General features: G+C 33.9%; 1 protein-coding gene and 1 long non-coding RNA gene across 7 annotated transcripts; both read right to left on the minus strand.

Annotated features, from left to right (window-relative positions):
- Nucleotides 1-4,110: 4,110 nt before the first annotated feature.
- LOC120075839 (putative E3 ubiquitin-protein ligase RHG1A) lies at nucleotides 4,111-10,783 on the minus strand. Of its 6 annotated transcripts, none has more exons than XM_090312804.1 (7): nucleotides 9,879-10,437; nucleotides 9,548-9,713; nucleotides 6,528-8,326; nucleotides 5,608-5,661; nucleotides 4,960-5,058; nucleotides 4,735-4,875; nucleotides 4,111-4,596 (listed from the first exon to the last, which is right to left on the minus strand). In XM_090312804.1, the coding sequence occupies exons 3-7, from the start codon at nucleotides 8,235-8,237 to the stop codon at nucleotides 4,459-4,461; spliced, it is 2,142 nt and encodes a 713-aa protein (XP_090168930.1). In that variant the 5' UTR covers nucleotides 8,238-8,326; nucleotides 9,548-9,713; nucleotides 9,879-10,437; the 3' UTR covers nucleotides 4,111-4,458. The 6 variants fall into 6 exon arrangements, with proteins under 6 accessions (XP_090168930.1, XP_038885465.1, XP_090168931.1 ...); XM_039029537.2 differs by having other exon boundaries at nucleotides 9,965-10,402; XM_090312805.1 differs by lacking the exon at nucleotides 9,548-9,713 and having other exon boundaries at nucleotides 10,432-10,783.
- A 1,504-nt stretch (nucleotides 10,784-12,287) lies between these two features.
- Nucleotides 12,288-16,489, minus strand: LOC150036453 (uncharacterized). Its single transcript, XR_016529151.1, has 4 exons — nucleotides 16,350-16,489; nucleotides 13,089-15,752; nucleotides 12,685-12,804; nucleotides 12,288-12,465 (listed from the first exon to the last, which is right to left on the minus strand). It is a non-coding gene; the product is annotated as an uncharacterized LOC150036453 (long non-coding RNA).
- Between the last annotated feature and the right edge of the window lie 2,431 nt (nucleotides 16,490-18,920).

An 18,920-nucleotide genomic window follows, 5' to 3' on the forward strand; every position in this document is an offset into this window, starting at 1 on the left:
TAAGTGTACCTAACTCAATAAATTCAAACAGTAAACCCATATTAAAGACAGTCAAGTCAAAAATAAATAAATTAAGTAATGGTCAGGTCACTATTAATTTGGTAGTTGGGCTAAAAAATGACATGAATACAACATAATATATCATACAAATTAGAAAGCCTCAAGATTTCGAAAAGCCATTTGATTGGAACAAATCCAACTCCAAGAAAAGAAAATAAACATTTTCAACAATTCCAAAATTGAAGTCAATTTTAAATGTACAAAAGTTAAATTCGTTTGAATGTTGGAAATAAATTTAATGGAATGAAGCAAAAAAATACATTCACTCACAAAACAAATTGAAAGGAAATAAAACTAAAACATAAATCATACTCAAAAGATAAGGGAAAACAAATTTAAAGGAAATAAACAAAAAAAAAAAAAAATTCATTCAAAAGATTAAGAAAAACAGAGATGTATACCCTTTTTTTTAATCTAAAAAACAGTTTGAAATCATCATCGAGCTTCAGGGAAAAAAAAAATAGAAAACAAACCTGTTCTTGGGTGTATTGACCCCCACCAAGCTCCAATAACACAGTTTACATTCTCTACTAGGAGTTAACTTGCCTTTAATTTACATGGAAGCATAAGAAAAATGGCAAGAGAAGGACACATGATTTAATATTAAAGTGGCAAGAGAAAATCTGGATAAAAAAAATATGAAAAACAGTCAGGAAGCAGATCAGATATGAGAAGGGAAAGAAGAACAGAGATGGATTTAATATACCCCATTCGAGCCAGTGAAAAGAACAGTAGACACTAGTTGTAAGAGGAAGAAAATGATTATAAAAATTCTAAAGGTTTGCAAGGAAGAAAATCAAAGAGGGAAGGAAGAACATCAAATATGCAAGGAATAATATCAAATATGCATGAGAAAGAACAGAGACAGATTTAATAACATATAAATTGATATAAAAAAAAAAACTCATTCAAGCAAGTGGAATAGTAGACAGTAGGAAGATAAAAATTATCAAGGTTTGCTTTGGACAGTTCGGAATCGGAAACGAAGATAGAACATTCAACAGTCCCGACTTAGAAAATCAAACAATGAAGGAAGAACATCAAACATGCTTGAGGAAGAACAAAGACAGAGTTAATAATATATAAAAAAAAATTATCAAGGTTTTGCTTTGGACAACAGGAATCGGAGTAAAAAAATAATATCAAACATGCATGGGGAAATCAAAACGGATTTAATACAAATCTTCAACGTAGAACAAGGTAATTGCAAAAAAAAAAAAAAAAAAAAAAAAAAAGAAAGAAAGAAAGAAAATATGAACAAAAAAAAAACCTAGATCTACTATAAAATTAAAAAAAAAAAAAGGAATATCGTTAGATCTACAACAAAATTGTTCGTATTTACTAGATCTAACAAGAAACGTAAGAAGAATATCAGAAATAGACATATAGAGAAGCCAAAAAACCCATTCGAAATTAAAGAAATGAACAGACTTACAGAGAAACAAAAAAAAATGCATGGAGGAACCAGAGTAGAGAATGAAGAGATGAAGAGAAATACAACTCATTCCAGCCAGAGAAACGAAGAGACATACAGCCCATTCCAGCTGGAGGGAGAACGAATAGACCAGAGAACGAAAAGACTAGACGAAAAAAAGAAACCAAACGACAGAAGAAAGGAGAAGATGAGAAGAGAGAGAGTGATGACTAATTATGTGTGATAGAAGAGAGACGAGGCAAAATAATGCACCTGGGGCGTGAAATGAGGGGGTAAAACGGAGGGTTTAAAACTCACCGATTTTAAGTTAAACGCCCATCAAACTATGGCGAGCTTTTTAAGCCTAACCAACCCAAGACCCCATCAAACGTCCCTTAAGAAAAATAAAAAGAGAATATATTAAAAGATAAAGTATTTAAAAACAAACAACCACTATATATATATCACTAGATTTTATTGAATAGATGTGAATAATGTATGTTTGAAATCGTGAAATAATTTAAAATCTTATGATTTAAATTTTGCTATATGAATGGATCTATTTTCTTGTTTGAAATAAGAACACTTTCGAAAGTATCTAACTAAAATAATTTTGTTTGAATGGTTGTTGAAGAGGGACAAAAGAAGTACACAAATACAAACTGCTAAAATGGATGTAATAATAGCAAATTGAAATATGACAAAGTTAAATACTTCCTCTGAAATCTTACAATTTTTAACAAATAAAAAGAGAATATCGAAACAAAGAATCCCTGCGTCAAAAAGAAGTACAAATAATAAATTTGATTTATGGCTCGGTTAATTTTTTAAATTGGAAAAAATAAAAATAGTTTAAAACATTGACATTAAATATACGCGTAAAGTTAAAGGAGAAACATATTTTTCTTTATATGAAAAAGAAAAAAAAATTAAAATTAAAAGCGGGAGAAGAGAAGGGGACGTATATTTTATAATTAGAAAAATAATAAAAGCATTAAAAGTGATTGGATGAGGAAAGAGTAGTAAATGACAGAATGGCAGATTGAGAAAGTCAAAGACGTAATAATGATGTATCATTCACCGTCTTATCCCCACGAAACGTCACCGTTTGGCAATTTCCAATTTATTACATAAAACCATCAAGTAACCAACACCAATATTCTCTATTCTATATCTATGGTATATTTAAATGAGACAAAATGGGAGAATCTTTATGTTCCCATTTTACCCCCTTATATTTAGATATATATTACTATACCCTTGTTAGTTATTTACATGTGAACCTTTACACCTTTTCTATGAAGCATCCTTTCATTTTGCCCCCTAACGCATCAAAACCCTCGCACACACTTTTCTAACAAAACATCATTTCATTTAATATGTATTTAATCTATGTGGGCGGATTAGAGATTTTAGGGACAATTCATCTCTTTATTGGACTGCCGGCAATAGAACAATATAAGTGCCCATTTTGGCTATATATTTTCAATGTGTGATTTTTCTTTTTTTTTGGCCAACTAGAGAAACTCTTATGTTTTAACTCTATTGAAGAGAGAATAAAAAGAGTGGAGATAGTAGAGAATAGAGAAGAGAGGAGTGAATCTCAATGAAACAATGTAAGTGCCTATTTTGGTCATATACATGATTATTTATTTATTTTTATGTCAAATCAAGGAATCCTTACCGTTTTTTCAATATTGAATTCAATTAATGTAGAAGAATGGGGAGAGTAGAGACGAATGGGAAGAGAGGAGAGTAAAAAATAGAGGAAATTTTGAGAAAATGTGGGAAGAAAGAGATACAGAAGGAGGAGTTAAAAAACATGGCAGATACTTTTTGTTTTAAATTTTCCTAATTTTAACCGCATAATCATTCATCTCTTTCATTTTTCAAAATGTTATTGTTAATTAATTTGATTATTATATCTACTATTCTCTCATATGTGTGAATTTTTTTAATACAATTTTTTTTTTTGTTCTCCTCTTATTCCAATAAAAGCAACATATTTAGGAAAACAAAATATTCTCATAAAAAGTTGAAAGTGATAGGAAGAACATGGGAGACATATAGAGAAGTTTGAGAAAATTAAGAAATAGAGAGATAGGGAGAAAGTTAGAATATAATCTTCCTCATTTAAAATTTTAAGATCTTTAGTAGGATTAATCATATTATATTGATTATTTTGTCAAATTTTTTTTATTATATTGATTCTCCCCATATCTTTATTTATTTTCATTATCTAATATAAATTTTCTTGTATTATTTCTCAATAACATATATTTATCGCTATATTTACAAGATGAAATTAAAATAATTTGATTTTGAAAATATTAGAAAGTCGATATTGATTCGTGTGGTTTTGAAAAAAATGTAATGTTCACCAAATCCATTAGTTTCTATATAAGTAAAAACTAAAAAATTCTCTACGTTAAAATTTTTTTAACTAAGACTAAAAGATTTCATGTAAATAGTTTCTATAAAATAAAATAAAATAAAATATTTGTTTGGATTTTTAGACTTGGCGTGTGAACAATATAAGTGTATTAAATCCAAAACACATGATTTACAAAATAATCATTTTTCCAATTTTGAATTGAATATTACTCACTATCGCTATGTGTTTTGAGCTAAAAATATATGGAAAAATCCGATGATATATTAAGACCAACAATCTCTAATGTCAATGAGTAAACATTAATTAGTTTGACCGACCGTCATCATAACCTTAAAGCTAACAAATTCCTTGCCAATTACAACCCTTGAATTTTTCTTCTTTTTTTTCCCCTTCCAAAACAAATTAAAAAAAATGATTGCTTGCATTATATAAAAATTTTACTACTTGTAGTAATGTATATAGAGAAACTTAAATGTGGGTCTTCAGAGGTAGAGAATTGGCAAGCAACATCATAGCATTTCGTCCCCCGTCTCACAGTTGCTTGCTTTTTTTAACTCCTTTTTAAGCAACAGCAACCACCACCAAAGGCTCATTCTCGGCTTGCTAAACCAGTTGTTTTGCATATGGGACACAGATTCTTTTGCATCAGCCACTGCTTAATACAAGCTGTGTGGAAGTCGTGCCCGCATTCCAATGTTCCGATGTCTTCTCCTTCGACGTATTCCTCCTGGAAATCAGGTGGGTTGTTAGCAATAATCGATACTAATAAACGAAGGAAACAGCATTACAATGTTGTGCAGTTTCAAGAATGATACAACTCAAGAAACACATATGATAGATGAATCTTGTTCTTGTATGTTACAACCTGACAAACACAGCATGGTTCTTCCTCCACCTGTGAGTCAACAGCATTCACATGCTTCTTTTGTTTCAGTCGTGCAACAATCGTCTCTTCATTTAGTCCTGTGTTGACATTCCCAATACGCTCTTCCAAAGCCAACAATTCCTGCACTTGACATAGTTAAAACACGAACAAACCAACAAGAAAATGGTGCAAAATACAGTGGTCGTTGGTTTGTATCAGCCAGACCTCATATGACATGTTATCAACATCGAGACGCATATCCCTGTGCCTATCATAAATATCAGCCATCCCAAAAAATAGTGACTGGTCCAGGATCATCACATCCTAACAAAAGAGAAATTATAAAGCAACATTAGTATTATTGATGACAGATGATTATAAAACATGAGTTAAAAATGTCGAGCCAGTGATTTCAACTACCATCAGACGCTTCTGAGTCTCATTGACAAAACTAAGTTTTCACCAGGCATTAAACAAATTCCCCAAATTTGATACACAAATCCCATTCATCCACAGAATCCCATTAAAGAAAAAAGAGTCAAATAAATTGCTACAGTAAGATTGCTACATTGTAAAATCAGAAGCCCCAAACAAAGTCTAAAGCCATGGAGGCGTATTTCATAAATACAAGACCCTGTCCTACACTGCCATCAACTCTATTCATATCATATCAATTAAGTGCATCATTTTGATCTTTCCCAAGAGCAACTGAACATGAATAAGACTAAGTAGTTGTTCGCCACCATTTACACATTGTAACAAATCTAAACAAAAATAAAACATGTAACTTAACGACTGCTTGTATCTCAATACAATCATACAAATTCGCCAATGCACCGACTGACCATGATACAGCACCAATAAGGATCCTACCTCAACCCGTAAGCTTTCACCCCTGCGAACAAGCCCCAAGACATTGCGAATGTGCTGCAGACAAAACAATGGCATGTGAGCTTCAGGTTCAATTCAAAAGGTAAGATTACTAAGAATCAATATAATATAATCCATCAAATCTTTTTTATAGGACAATTAACATATTTGTGATGTAAGTTTTTTATGAGAATGTAACTTTATTTAGAATTGGAGCAAAAAAAAATGGTCTCCTAGAAACAATTAGAGCAAAATTGATAAAAAAGAAGATTGTTGATAATATAAGGTAGCTCATGCTGAGTAGGATTTTTCAAAGAACTTGACTGCAATTTGTAGTCCAGCAAACAACATCATCCTAGTAGACGCAATATCCAGGGCAACCAGGTAACGCACACCCATCCCCAGAAAAGGCTTACATTAAAAGAGGAAGCTACCTAGATACTTGCACAATAGTAGAAGTTATTTAAAAAATTTGCATAATGCTTTTCAATGTCTCAAAACGAAGTTGAGAACACTAGCATCTTGACCACAAATGTAATTATAGATGTGCAGGCCTAAGCATAGAATTGTTTTAAGGGGAAGTAATCTAAAAAGAAAGAAAAAAGAAAAGAAAAAAAGAAAGAAAGAAAAAGGAAAATAGGAAAACCAACCAATTGGATAAATTAAATACTCATTTAGGATGAATCAAAGAAATCAGCCACCCAAGACATCTGATGGTTTTCCAATAGATATAGAAGTACAGAAACTTTAAAAGACAAAATAATAAGAAAGTGATCTTCATTAAAAGGAATTTAGGAACCAAAGATGTTCAGAAGATTCAACAATCAAAACGAACAGCTCTGCAGATGTAGACAGGCATGCATATACCACACATATGAATCTAGAGCCATCATTCAGTTACTCCATGAAAAAATTCAACATACCTCAGATACAAGTCTATTATTGTCGCTTCCTTCACCAGAAGTTGCCAAAGTTCGTAATGAATAGGGAAGACCAAGTCCACCGTCACCTCTTCTTTCCATCCATAACGCAGACCTTGGTTGCAATAAATGGTGCCCCCGGCGGCCAGATCCAGATGAAAGAACCATATCCTGGGCAGAAGTAGAACCTGATCGCTGTGAATAATTACTTGTCCTTCCTCCAGATTCATTTGTAGCAGAAGCAAATAGCTGCCTACGAACATATTCTGTTAACCTCCTGGGAAACTGTGTTGGAGAACTCTCAGGAGGAATCCAAGGTCCAGAAGAGGGATGGACCCCTGAACTTGAACCAATCCTGGATGTAGAAGCAACATTTCCAGGAATGGCCAGGTTTGAAGATGCTAAACCTCTATTTGATGGATTTCGAACCAAATTCCTCAGCTCATTTGCTGGGACAAACATAGGATGTTCGGATACATTTCTTCCCATGTTGCTTGGTCTCACCTCTTCACGTTGCACCACCTGCCTCTCTCCTGTAGAAGTTGATGAACTGCCACTTCTTGAAGTAGAGCTCCCATTCCACCTATATGGTTGCAGACTTCGAGGTAAAGCAGGCACGTGTATCATAATTGGCTGACCTTGAGCTGATACATTGTCTACAGCTGGGGCTGGCCTCAAGTCTAATACATGCTCAGTAGGTAGAAGTCTTGCTGGCAGCTGGGAAGATGGCGGCCCAGGATGCCTAACAGCAGTGCCTGCTGATGCAAAAGAATCTTGTGCATTTGATGAACTAATCCTTATACGATAGTTTCTCTGAGAACTGTCTGAGCTTTCCGCAACAATCGACTCAGAGAAGTTGTTGGAAGTCAGTTCACCTGCACCTCGTACAGGTGCCTGATTCATTCGTGCTGGTGCAGGAGGTATGCTTAACCTACTGCCTGTGTTGTATCGACCAGGGAACACTGGAAGATGGGGCTCAGAACCACTTTCAATATGCTGCGAGTAGTTACTGCTTCCACTTAAAGAGGACTGCGCAACACTTCCTTCAATAGATTTTCTTTTGCAGGGTGCACGACGACCATCCAAGGAAGAGCCTGCTCTACTGTCATTTGCAACCACCGGAAGTCCACTATTTCCGGAAGGAAGTAAAAGAGGATCAGATGTACTAGAACATAAAATCCTCCCTTCTTCTGATCCACTAGATTTATACACGTTAGTACCTTCATTAACTCTGCTATTGTCACCTCCATGACTAGCAAAACTTGCATTTAGGTTGAGATTATGAGGAATCGCATTAGAATTAGAATTAGAATTTTGTATAATCAGCGGGCTCAAATTCACATGACCCAGTGAAGGATTATTTGATGACTCACAGAGTCGATTTTCGGTAACAGGACCATCTGCATCACGAGTCAGTGAAGACCATCCAATTTCAGCTTTCTGCTCGTCAGGCAGCACCTCAGTTTGCATATCACAAGAGCTAGGTTCACCCAAGCTCCATCTGCTCAAACTTCGTTGTTCATGGCTCACAGAGCTTACATATCCAGAATTTATATCAGAAGTAGGTAATAAATAATCTTGTATTCGGTTTTCTGCTGGATTCCACATGTTATTCCAGTAAACTGGTTGGTTACCCGGATTATTTGATGAAGATCCATGTTCAAAGTTTATTGTTTCTGACAAAGAACCAACACTACTCCTTTGCCCTTGCATTAGAGAAAATGTAAATTTCCCTATCAAATATGAGCCAGGTCAACAAAGTTTTCCAGACAACAAACCAAGCCACATACACTTGATTGAATCTGAAACCGATGAAACAGAAAAGCCAATTAGAATAAGAAGTGCTAGAGCTTCATATGACATTGCAAATTAGCATGTAAGATCTGTCAAACAAATAAACTCAATGATCAAACACGATACTTTTATTGGCACCAACATTCTTGATATTTAAACCAAAATATCAAGTACTATTTGCTAGCATTCAAAGCAATTTCTACATGATTATAGGAATGTAGAACAAGAATGGATAAAGGACAAAGAAAAGATTCCAAAAACACGAGATAAATCAAGAAATTAGAGCCTCGTTCCCCCAAAAAGATTGACCTTAGCAGCGAAACGAACTCCCAACATTACTCATTTTCTCTAATCTAGTTTAATGGTTAGCCATAGCAATCCAAGCCAAGAGCCTAATGCTACTAAGCAACACTTGCTTCCTATATATCAACCTTCAATTCATTTCCCTTACAAACAACTAAATGTAATATGATTACTACAAAATTTACCATATTTTGAAACCTCTAATTCCTTCAATACATGAGTGATATCAGCTAGAAATGAAACCTAATCAGCAGAGGGAAACTTCTAAGCTATAAGGAGATATCAACAGCTAGAACTTCATGTCGATGCCAAAGAAACACTTATTTTGGCACGTGGTAACAATGTAACACTGGAAGAAATATCCAATACCTGCGAGAAATTTCAGTCCCATAATGCATACAACATTACATCACCAAAAGAAAGACAAAGAGATGATATGGAAGAACGATTCAAATCAAGAATGTAAGCACCCAGATACGACTGATGAGAATGAGCAACACAGAAGTGTAATATCCTGTGCAAAATGGTTACTTCAAATGAAACATTTCTAACATGCAATCAATTGCAGATTACATTAAAGATTTACATATTCCTATCCCTAGAAGTGGGCTCACAACAATGGCAACATTCTCACGTTGATATCATGGAACAGTACAAAGTTTCATCTAGTCCTGTAACAGCACCAAATGTCAGAAATGAACCAAAAATTATGGTTTTAGAACTCGGCGAAGCGTCTAAAACACATCCAACCCACAAGAGAAGAAACTAAAAGGCATAGAAAGCTACAAAACTAAATCCCAGAATCAATAAAAAATCGAACTCACAGATTAGGCAAACAGCTTAACCCCAGCTACAATAAACAAAAAAAAAAAAAAAAAAAAAAAAAAAAAACAACTGAAAAATGAGAACTTTCTACTCCAAACAACCTAGAAAATAGCACTGATGAAGGCGGAGAAATCAAGGCCGCTCAACTTATATCCATAAATTTTGGCGTGATTAGAAGAACCATCATCGCCGAAGTCGCCGATAAGGTTAGTTCAAAATTCAGATTGAAGAAGTCAAAAGGCAAATCCTTTTACCCTTTGATATACCCTTTAAACAAAATCCAAACAAAAAATATATATATCATTATTTAAAAAAAAAAAAATAATAAAAAAAAAAAAACGTAAGAACATATAATGTTTGAACAGTAATCATATGAATATCTGCTAATTCTATTAACGCATTAAAAACCTCCGGCAAAGAAGAAATGATAACCTCGGAGATCAAACATTGGATTATTGAATGATCCATCATCAAGGACCGATCAACCTAAGAACAGGAAAGAAAAAAGAAAAACTTACCAAAAGAGATGGGAAATTTGAAATTTGAAAAGGGGAAAAAAGGGTCCGATCTATGAAGAAGGATCTGAGAAGAAAACCCAAGAAGTAATCCCTAAATGGAAGTGAGGGGAAGAAGAAAGCTTTAAATTTGACAATCTCCCACAAGATGAAAGTGGGAGGTAACAAAACCCACCGAGTAATGGGTGAGGGAAAGGTGGGGGATGTGAGGTAGACAAAAGACCATGTCCAAGATTAAAAGGTAGTAATCTTTAATTATAAGGATTAACCCAGCAGAACAAATATATTAAAAGGAGAGAGAGAAGAGAGTAAACAGTCCATCCATAGCCAGAAGGGCAAGCCAAGGCGTTCCCATCTTCAGACAGAGAATTTAATAAATTTGAGAGATAAAAACCAAAAAAAAAAAAAAAAAAAAGGAAAAAGAAAAGAAAAGGAGAGAATAAAAGTGTGTGTCGTGTTGGGCCGCTTACCAAATGGCTCAGACCTCAGGTTCAAAAGTCTCCATCTTGTTAAAAACCCTCAAAAGAGAACACTAAACACGCAACAACAACAAAATTACTGAATATTATATAACAAATGAACCAGAAAAAACCCGCCCCCCAATGTCCGCCATAGATACCTTCAACCCCACTTCCTTCTTCCTCCTCCTCCCTCCTCCTCCTCCTCCAAGTTCACCACTGTAGATCAAGGTTGTAAATTATGAAAATTTCCCAAAAAACAAAAAAAACAAAAAAAAATACATAAACGTGGCAATGATACTTTTCCTTTCATGGGTCCCATTCCTAAACTTGAGATTTGGTTTCCTTTCTTTGCTGCCAGGGCTGTTTGTGTGTAATTTTTGACCATCTATTAATGGGGTGTTTTAATTTTTATTTTTTTCTTTACCCATCACGTGGTCAAACAAATGATAATAATCACAATAATCATTCAAATACACCTAATTTTAATTTTTGCTTAATGTAACGTAAAACTTTTATTTGGAAATACAGAATCATATCATATCCCTCTTATAATATACGTTTTGGATTTTATTTTGGCAGTGGGTAAAGGTTATGTATCGAAGCCCCTCCTTTGCTTAAAAGAAGTGTGAAAGGATGAAGCTACTTGAGTATTAGGCCAGATTCTAACCCAACTTCTCCTTTTTAAATGAATGGCCACCCCCCACCGTTCATATCTCAAATTGTGGGCCTATTCATTCTTTATGGTTTTGGTCTTATTGACACTTTTTTTTAGGAAAAAAAAAACAAAAAGTTATTACTGTCTTTCAATTGTGGGTTTGCTTTGCCATATACCCTGTATTTTTTTATGCTATAAAATGAGGCCACACAATATGATAGCAATTTGTCCATACCATATGGGTTTGCTTGTAAAAAAACAAATGCTTCACAGCTCCTTTCAATGGAAAATTTTTAATTTTTTTTTCTAGAATAATAATCAGACATACTAATTATGATAATGAGATGACGATTCTCCCACCATAGAGAATATTTAGAAAATTTCAATGCTTTTGACTAATTGGAGAAATATAAGGCCAAAGCCTAAGCCTTTGGTTAATCAACAAACCCAAACGGCTCAGCTTATCAAAATCTACATCTATCTTGATGCTCTTGCTTAAGTTGAAATATATCAATTTAATATATGAAGGTTCAATCATGCACCCACATAAATTTATACATCGAGAGAGAGAGAGAGATTGACCCTTTGAATAAAGAGACAACTTGTGAAGTGGGGTAAAAGTAAAAACACAGTGGTTGGCTGCCAAAATGAAACCATGAGAGTCTGAGACCTAATAATAATCTCCATATAATTACAATCTTAAATCTAATTTCCTCCTCTTTTGCAAATTCAATATATTTTTGAAAAATAAATAACAGAGTGACCCAAAAATCATGGATCTACCAAACCCAGAAATCAGGTATTTGAGGCCATCCACCTAATCAAATCTACTGTGCTTAGGCATAAAGGGTTGAGGAGATTGAAATTAACCAGGCAAATGAGATGGGTCACTTCTCTTTTCCTTTTTTTTTTCACCAATGGCGGTAGATATAATTATCAAGCTAAACCATGAGGGAACCAAGATTGCCTCTCTCCTAACCCACCATTATAAGTGGGCATCTTTGTCAGTTGGCATTTTTCTTCTCAAAATGAGTAGAAAGAAGATTGAAATTCAATCAAAATGAATGTGCCAAAGAAAGAAGAAAACTGGATGCAACTTTTGTCAATAATCAAACAGCAGAAAAATGTGCTAATCAATCCCACCTATTAGCTAAGACTTTTAAATAATATATTATTACAAAAAAAAAAAAAAAAAAATGATAAAGGAGCCTGCTGCAATAATCACTGAAAATTGATATTGCCAATCCCTTTCACCGCAAGTACTGCAGTAAATATACATACCAAACCATCTAGTATAAAAATGTAGGGAGTTTAATTACATAGATTAAGCAAGAAGGGTGGAACTGATGCAAAGGTCAGTACTTGGTGGAACGGTCATTCACCCATAACTGCAAAACAATAATATCACATTGGGTTGTTTCAACTACCAGTTTAAAAATCAGACTCGCAGCAATAAACAGGAAAAGAAAAATGAAAAAAGGCCTTTTTCATCATTAAGTTTCATTGAACTTTGCATATAAAGTTAGAAAAATTGAAAGTAAACTATCTAAGAAGTTCCCGTGATCTGCAAAATAGATAATGAAGAGAAGCCAAAATTATTCACTAACTTCACCATCAAGGGAAGGATGACACAGCAAGCAAGCATGCCAGGCATCCGATGCAATTTAAAATGTCACTCTTCCACTAGCCCATTAATAAAATAAATAGGCTCATCCTGGTGTTTAAACCTGCAGATTGAAAATATGAAACAGGTAGGTTTGATATTAATTTACTGCCAACTAACAATATCTAATTTATTCAGTCTACATTTAGAGTTCCTCTACTATCCACACTTCTACCCTCATAAAGAAAAAAAAAACTGCAAATATTATATTTAGGGGAAATTTTCAGTCAGTAAATCTTCATAGCAAAGCCAAAGAATGGTAAAAAAATATTGGGTGAATCTTAGAACCGAGCTCAGGATTTTCACAGGCCATCAATTAACTTGTTTGAGTTGTCTTAAAAAACTTACCAGGAAACTTGATCCATAAGTTGGGTTTGATACCTATTCAAGTCCTCGTCCATAAGAAAAGTATTTGCTCGCAGCTTAAGCCTCACACGTGGGAAGCTACCAGCACTCAAATCATTGAAGAGAAGAAGGTAATCAAGTAGTTAGGATGGAAATTGTGAAAAAGCCAAGGAAAACAGATGCAATTTCAAAGAGGTTTCACAAACAGAGTTGTGGGTCTGATAAGATAAACATCAAACAGTTTTTCCTTATTTTAATTGTGTCCACTTTCATCACAATCCACGTGTTAGAAGGTAAATGATGTTTCCTAGGTGTCGGCTGAACATTGGAAATCACAGGACAAAGAAATATGTACTAGACTTTGAGGTTTAATGTTAAAGGCTAACTAATGAAATGCATTGGGTCAATATGAAAAATGCACCATAGGATTTATATTCTATAGTGTCAAACGCTTCTACGCAAAGATGACAAATCTAGCTGTCTCCAAAATCCAAGACCAAAGAACGTTGAATTTTCCAAGCAGCCACATAACCTTCATGCGACCAGTCCATTCAACGGAAGCCAATTGGACAGCTGAGTATCTGAAAGACACTCCTTAAATACCCTCCGAAACTTGTCTTCAAAATCTAAGGTGACACAGTATGTGTGAAACTTCAATTTGGCCCATCCGGGAAGCAACCATTTAGCAAAGAAGCAACTGCATAGAGAAAAGTTCTAACCAAGAGCGCAGAAGTCCAAGGTAGAACTTCTCTTTAATACAAAGAAGAATGGAGGCAAAGAACTTCAAGCTTTTTTTCTGACTGATTGTCTCTGCATCTTCTACTACTATTACTCTCAATTTTTCGACCATTGAGAACTGGTTATTCTTTGGCATAGACTCCATGTTAATGTTCAGAAATTCAGCAGAAACCATTATCAACCCAAAATGTAATTAAAAAAAAAAAAAAAAGGACCAATCCTTAACCCAGGGAGCACCAGAATATCATCAAATCCATGCCGGAGAAATCATGCCACAATCTATCCATAAAGGAAAAGAGGTGGAATGAAGGGAAACGCGTAAGAATATGGGGGAGATGATTTAGACTCCAACAGGAAAATTTACAAACAAATTATGACATTCGTGGGTCGTGGATCTCAATTAAACTAATAGGATAACTAACAATCTCTATGATATTTGATTATCTCGGGCACCATGGTTTGAGTCCCCCTAATCCTTAAAGCATCTGAGGTTAACCCTTTCAGATTTTTACCACCAGAGTGATTGCCACAATGTATAAATGTAAGTCATCATAACCACACAGCAACGAGAGAAATTTACAAGCTATACTCGATAAACAATGAAGAAAAAGTTGAGAGATTTTTTTTTTCCTTACAGGAAAGTACAAAAAGAGATCATCCAAATCCACCATCCAAATATAAGCCAACGGTTACAAAAAGGATTACCAATGGGCATAAATGGCAGGAAGAGTCATTACTGAAATTGTTATCAAGAGAGTTGCATTTTTAAGCCACAACAGTAATTGAATCAATAATCACTCCCTGTTCACAAGCATCTACAAAAGGTCTAGATTTCTCTCATTCTATATAAGCCAGCAGGTTGTATGGCAAATATTTAACCGAAAGACTTCAGTCGTCAGTTTTACACAATGAACACACAGAAGGACAGTATAAATATTTATTTTCAGATTTGTGAGAAGGCAATGTAAAAAGCTCGGTCATCGTACACATAGTTCTACTGAAAAATGCATACATATTCAAGAGTTTATTCATAACACTAGCATGATGAATGGAAGAGAGCTTTTTTACCAGAATTTTTCGAATAGTACTATACAGAGAACATCAAGAACGTAAACAGGAAAGTGACACAAGCAATTGTCAAGCCAGCAGACTGGGAGTTGTATGATTGCTCCAAATAAGAAACGTAATATAAGTGCTACATAGAGATGAATACAGTACTGCATTTCTCTGCAAACTACCATAAATAATAGAGCGCAAAATATAGGAAAGGATGAAGTTAGAACTGCAGTGTCTTATCATAAAGAGAAAATAACAATCATCGAATGAGAAAATTGTAGCAAATCCAAGAACACTACCTTAAAATTTTCATCATGGATCCTATGAACCAAGTTTATATCTAGATATTTGGCAAGTAAATCATCTGCATTATGCTCAATCAGCTCCTGAACTCTCAGAAGTCGGAGCTTTTCAACTTATCACTTGTTTCCATCAAACTTGTTATCATTCAAGTCCATTAGTTGCTTTCACAGAATCATATGCATCTTCTAAGTTAACAAAACCGAAACACTTTAACCTTCCAATAACCTTCTACAGCACTGTGATTTTCGCACTTCCTGGATAATGTGCAACAGAGCACCATCTACTGATCTCTCCTGCTTCCACAAGGAAAGTATCCACGTCCAGATTTATTACTTATTGATTAGCACTCCATTAGCTTATCTACTGCATTTTGTGCTGACTTTTCATTCTCAACTTATGTCTAACAAAATCATAGCCGTTAACACGCCAGAAGCATCTATAACAATCTTTCAAGATAGAATAGAACAATGCCAAAAGACTCAAAAGTGTATGGTACAACGTTTTCTGATCAGTTGCTTTGCCCAAACAAAAGTTTATCTGGGAAAATTCTTGAAGTACATGATACCACATCTAGAAAACCATCCAACAGCACGATTATCAAACAATCTAGTAAGGAAGCTAGATACCCATTATAAAAATAAATAAATAAATAAATAAACCAACGTATCATATTTCAAAATATTTTGTCAATGTACGTGGGACCCGGATGAATATTATATATAATGACCATTGAACAGCTCGTGTAGGAGAGCTTTTCGAGTCAAATCAGATGTTTAGGTTATAATTTTGATTCAAATAAGATATCACAAACAGCCAAAAAATACCCCATAATTGGGCAACGACACAGTCCTGCGGAAGAGACACCAACATAAATGACTCTTCGGGTTTCATATTTTATAACATTCAAGAACATGAGATAAACAAGAAAGAAAAAAGAATTATATTAGTCAATACAAGGGGGAGAAGATCTAGAAGATAAGAACACACCCAAACAAATATAATATGAATCTGTCCTTGCAGGTTGTGGGACAGCGACGAAATAGCAAAAATGTAATGGGCTTGTCACTTAGTGAAGTAAAGAGAAGGATTCAGTCAAATCCTCTTGTGGGTGCGTCTATTACATGGAAACAGAACAAAACAGCATAAGATGAGATTATAAGAACTAACCATTTTGAGAATTGATATAGTTGTTGAACAGATTGTGAAGTTGGGAAGTAGGATCGAAGATCGACGAACAGCTATGTGATTTCAAATTGCATTAACCCTAGAATGATTTCGCATAGGCAATAACAATGGTTAGATAAAATTTATGAATTTGGAATTTGATGGAGAATCAAGAATTGGTGTTTAGTGTATGAACACCAATTGAACTAGCAGAGATGGTCAACGCCTTTCTTGATGAATTCGGTTTTGGTTGAAACTGTTAGGTGGAGCCGATGAGGCATTTCAGAAATTTATACTCAAAATATTTTTTAAAAAAATACGAAGAAAAAATTATAGACACGAAATTAATCTCTCTTCTGTATTTTTTAGCCAATTAAACTGTGATTGATAGTAATATAACTACATTTTAAACTTAATAGTGTTGAAACGATCATCTGAAATTATATTTTAAGTTGTCGCTATGCTTAAAAAAGATGAACTTGTAGTTGGGCATGGTATATATCCGATGGACATGAGATGACATGTCCCTTGATATACTCTCCATCTTAATTCATCGAGGATTTTATTAGCCACTACTATTTTGGTATAGATATTAAATATCTGAAATTTGAATGTATGAATTTTAAATGTCATGGATAATTAATATCTATATCCGCATATACAAGATAATTAATATCTTGAAGTTAAATATGTATGTTTAATTTATCAATTCTTTTTTTATGGAAATCAAAATTAAATAATTACTCAATTAAATATAATATATTATAAATATTATAGAAAATAGATATCTATTAGATACTCATGCTTAGTGTCTATTGACCATGTGTCATGCCACCATTTTCTAAAGTATTATCCATGTGTCTTGTAAATACTTATTCTTAGTGTCCATGTAATCCACCCCTACTTGCCAAATTACCTATAAATAGTGGCATTTGGTAGGTTTTGAAATATACACATTGGGCAAATTTTGGAGAAAGTAGTGAATTTGATAATTTTCTCATTTCTTATTTGTGAATTTATTTTATTTTATTTTATATATTATATTATATTTATTTTAATATTTATTTTATTATATTTATTTTAATATTATATTTTATTACCATCCATGCTCTTATTGTGCTCCTCAAATTCACAACACGTTATCAACACGAGCTCTTGTTGTTTTTCCTGCTAAAGGTAGGTCCTAAAAGTATGTTGGTTTTTTCCTCTTCATTATAATTAATAAATTTAATGTTATTTTGCATATTCAATATCTATTAAATTTCTAACATAAGTACAATATTTTATGATAATGCTGTCATGACAAATCTCACAAAATTAGAATTTGTCACCCTTGGTATTAACAGTAATAATTAGAATTAGAATCAATTATCCAGATTTTATCGTTTTCCACTGAACATGCTTCGATAATAAGTAAATCAGATTTATCTTGTTGTTCGAATTCTGCACTCTCATCTACATAATTCATAATTTCAAATGGGTTGGGAGATAGAGGACAATCCTCTATTGAAACTCTTTTGATGTAGTCAACCGCTAGTAATTTGTTTGTTGATTTGATTTTTACTGTTAATTAAATCAGAAGTGAGTATTCTAGAAAAATTCGACATGCTGATAAAATTCAAACAAATTGTAACTAAATCTAAAATCCTGTTTTAGCAAAAAGTAATAATGTACCCATAACCATTATTTATTTACAATGATACTTTAGTGAGTCAGAATATGTGCTAGGGGCAGTCAGATACTCCTTCACTAAAGCAAACAATTTGACCAAACATTATCTCTAGAACAAGTCTTATTCCTATTGTCTCCGGAATAACTCTTATTCCTATAGTCATTTAGTTATCGTTTTCGGTCAAGATCTTTACTAACAATTTAGTAATTCTTGTAAGTGTGACCCGCCATTTTCAAATCCTATAGGATGGTATGAATTTGCCTCCAAAATAGAAGACAATATCCAAGACGAAACTATAAGACCCTATTCTTTTTACTGAAGCCTTGGTTGTTCTGAATCCTATGTTACAACCCTCCGAGGGGATAGCCGTCGCTAAACGACTAGCAAAGGGTCGCTTAAAGTAAACTAGCGGGTGCAACATAGGAATCTCATGGTTCAGACTAGTAGAGGAGATCGTAGGATATATTGACATATATCTTTCACTCACTTACTATGAACAACTTCCTCCATTTACCTTGATATTGACTCATACATAACACTTTCCGAAGGGAGGTCACTTCCAGGGTGACACGAAGCGTCATATGAATCTCACAGTGTAAACTATGTGGAGACGTGGCAGTTGAAATCTATATATCAAATAATAAACTTTATGTTTTGAATAACTTCCCCTTATTCACCGAAATCTAGATTTAAGCTAAAAAATACTTTCCGAATGGAGGTCACTTCCAGGGTGACACGAAGTACCGCTTAAATCTGGATTGTGAACTCTTAGAGACGTGAGAGCTAAAAATAACGTATCATATATGTTATTAATCTCCCATTGAAGCTTTCTAATAACTCTATCATATAGAAGTTATTAAACTGCCACTGAAGTGTTCTATTGGGTAGATTTATACTTAAGT

This window comes from Benincasa hispida, chromosome 4, assembly GCF_027475165.1.
Source record: "Benincasa hispida cultivar pf3 chromosome 4, pf3_genome.v1.1, whole genome shotgun sequence".
NCBI lineage: Eukaryota > Viridiplantae > Streptophyta > Magnoliopsida > Cucurbitales > Cucurbitaceae > Benincasa > Benincasa hispida.

Bases quoted from the DNA above. Each gene is read 5' to 3' on its own strand.
- LOC120075839 (XM_090312805.1), bottom strand. From the start codon at position 8,237: ATGCAAGGGCAAAGGAGTAGTGTTGGTTCTTTGTCAGAAACAATAAAC. The intron at 5,662-6,527 runs GTATGTTGAATT...TTTTGTCTGCAG, and splicing joins ATAATAGACTTGTATCTGAG to CACATTCGCAATGTCTTGGG. The intron at 5,059-5,607 runs GTAGGATCCTTA...CTCTTTTGTTAG, and splicing joins GTGAAAGCTTACGGGTTGAG to GATGTGATGATCCTGGACCA.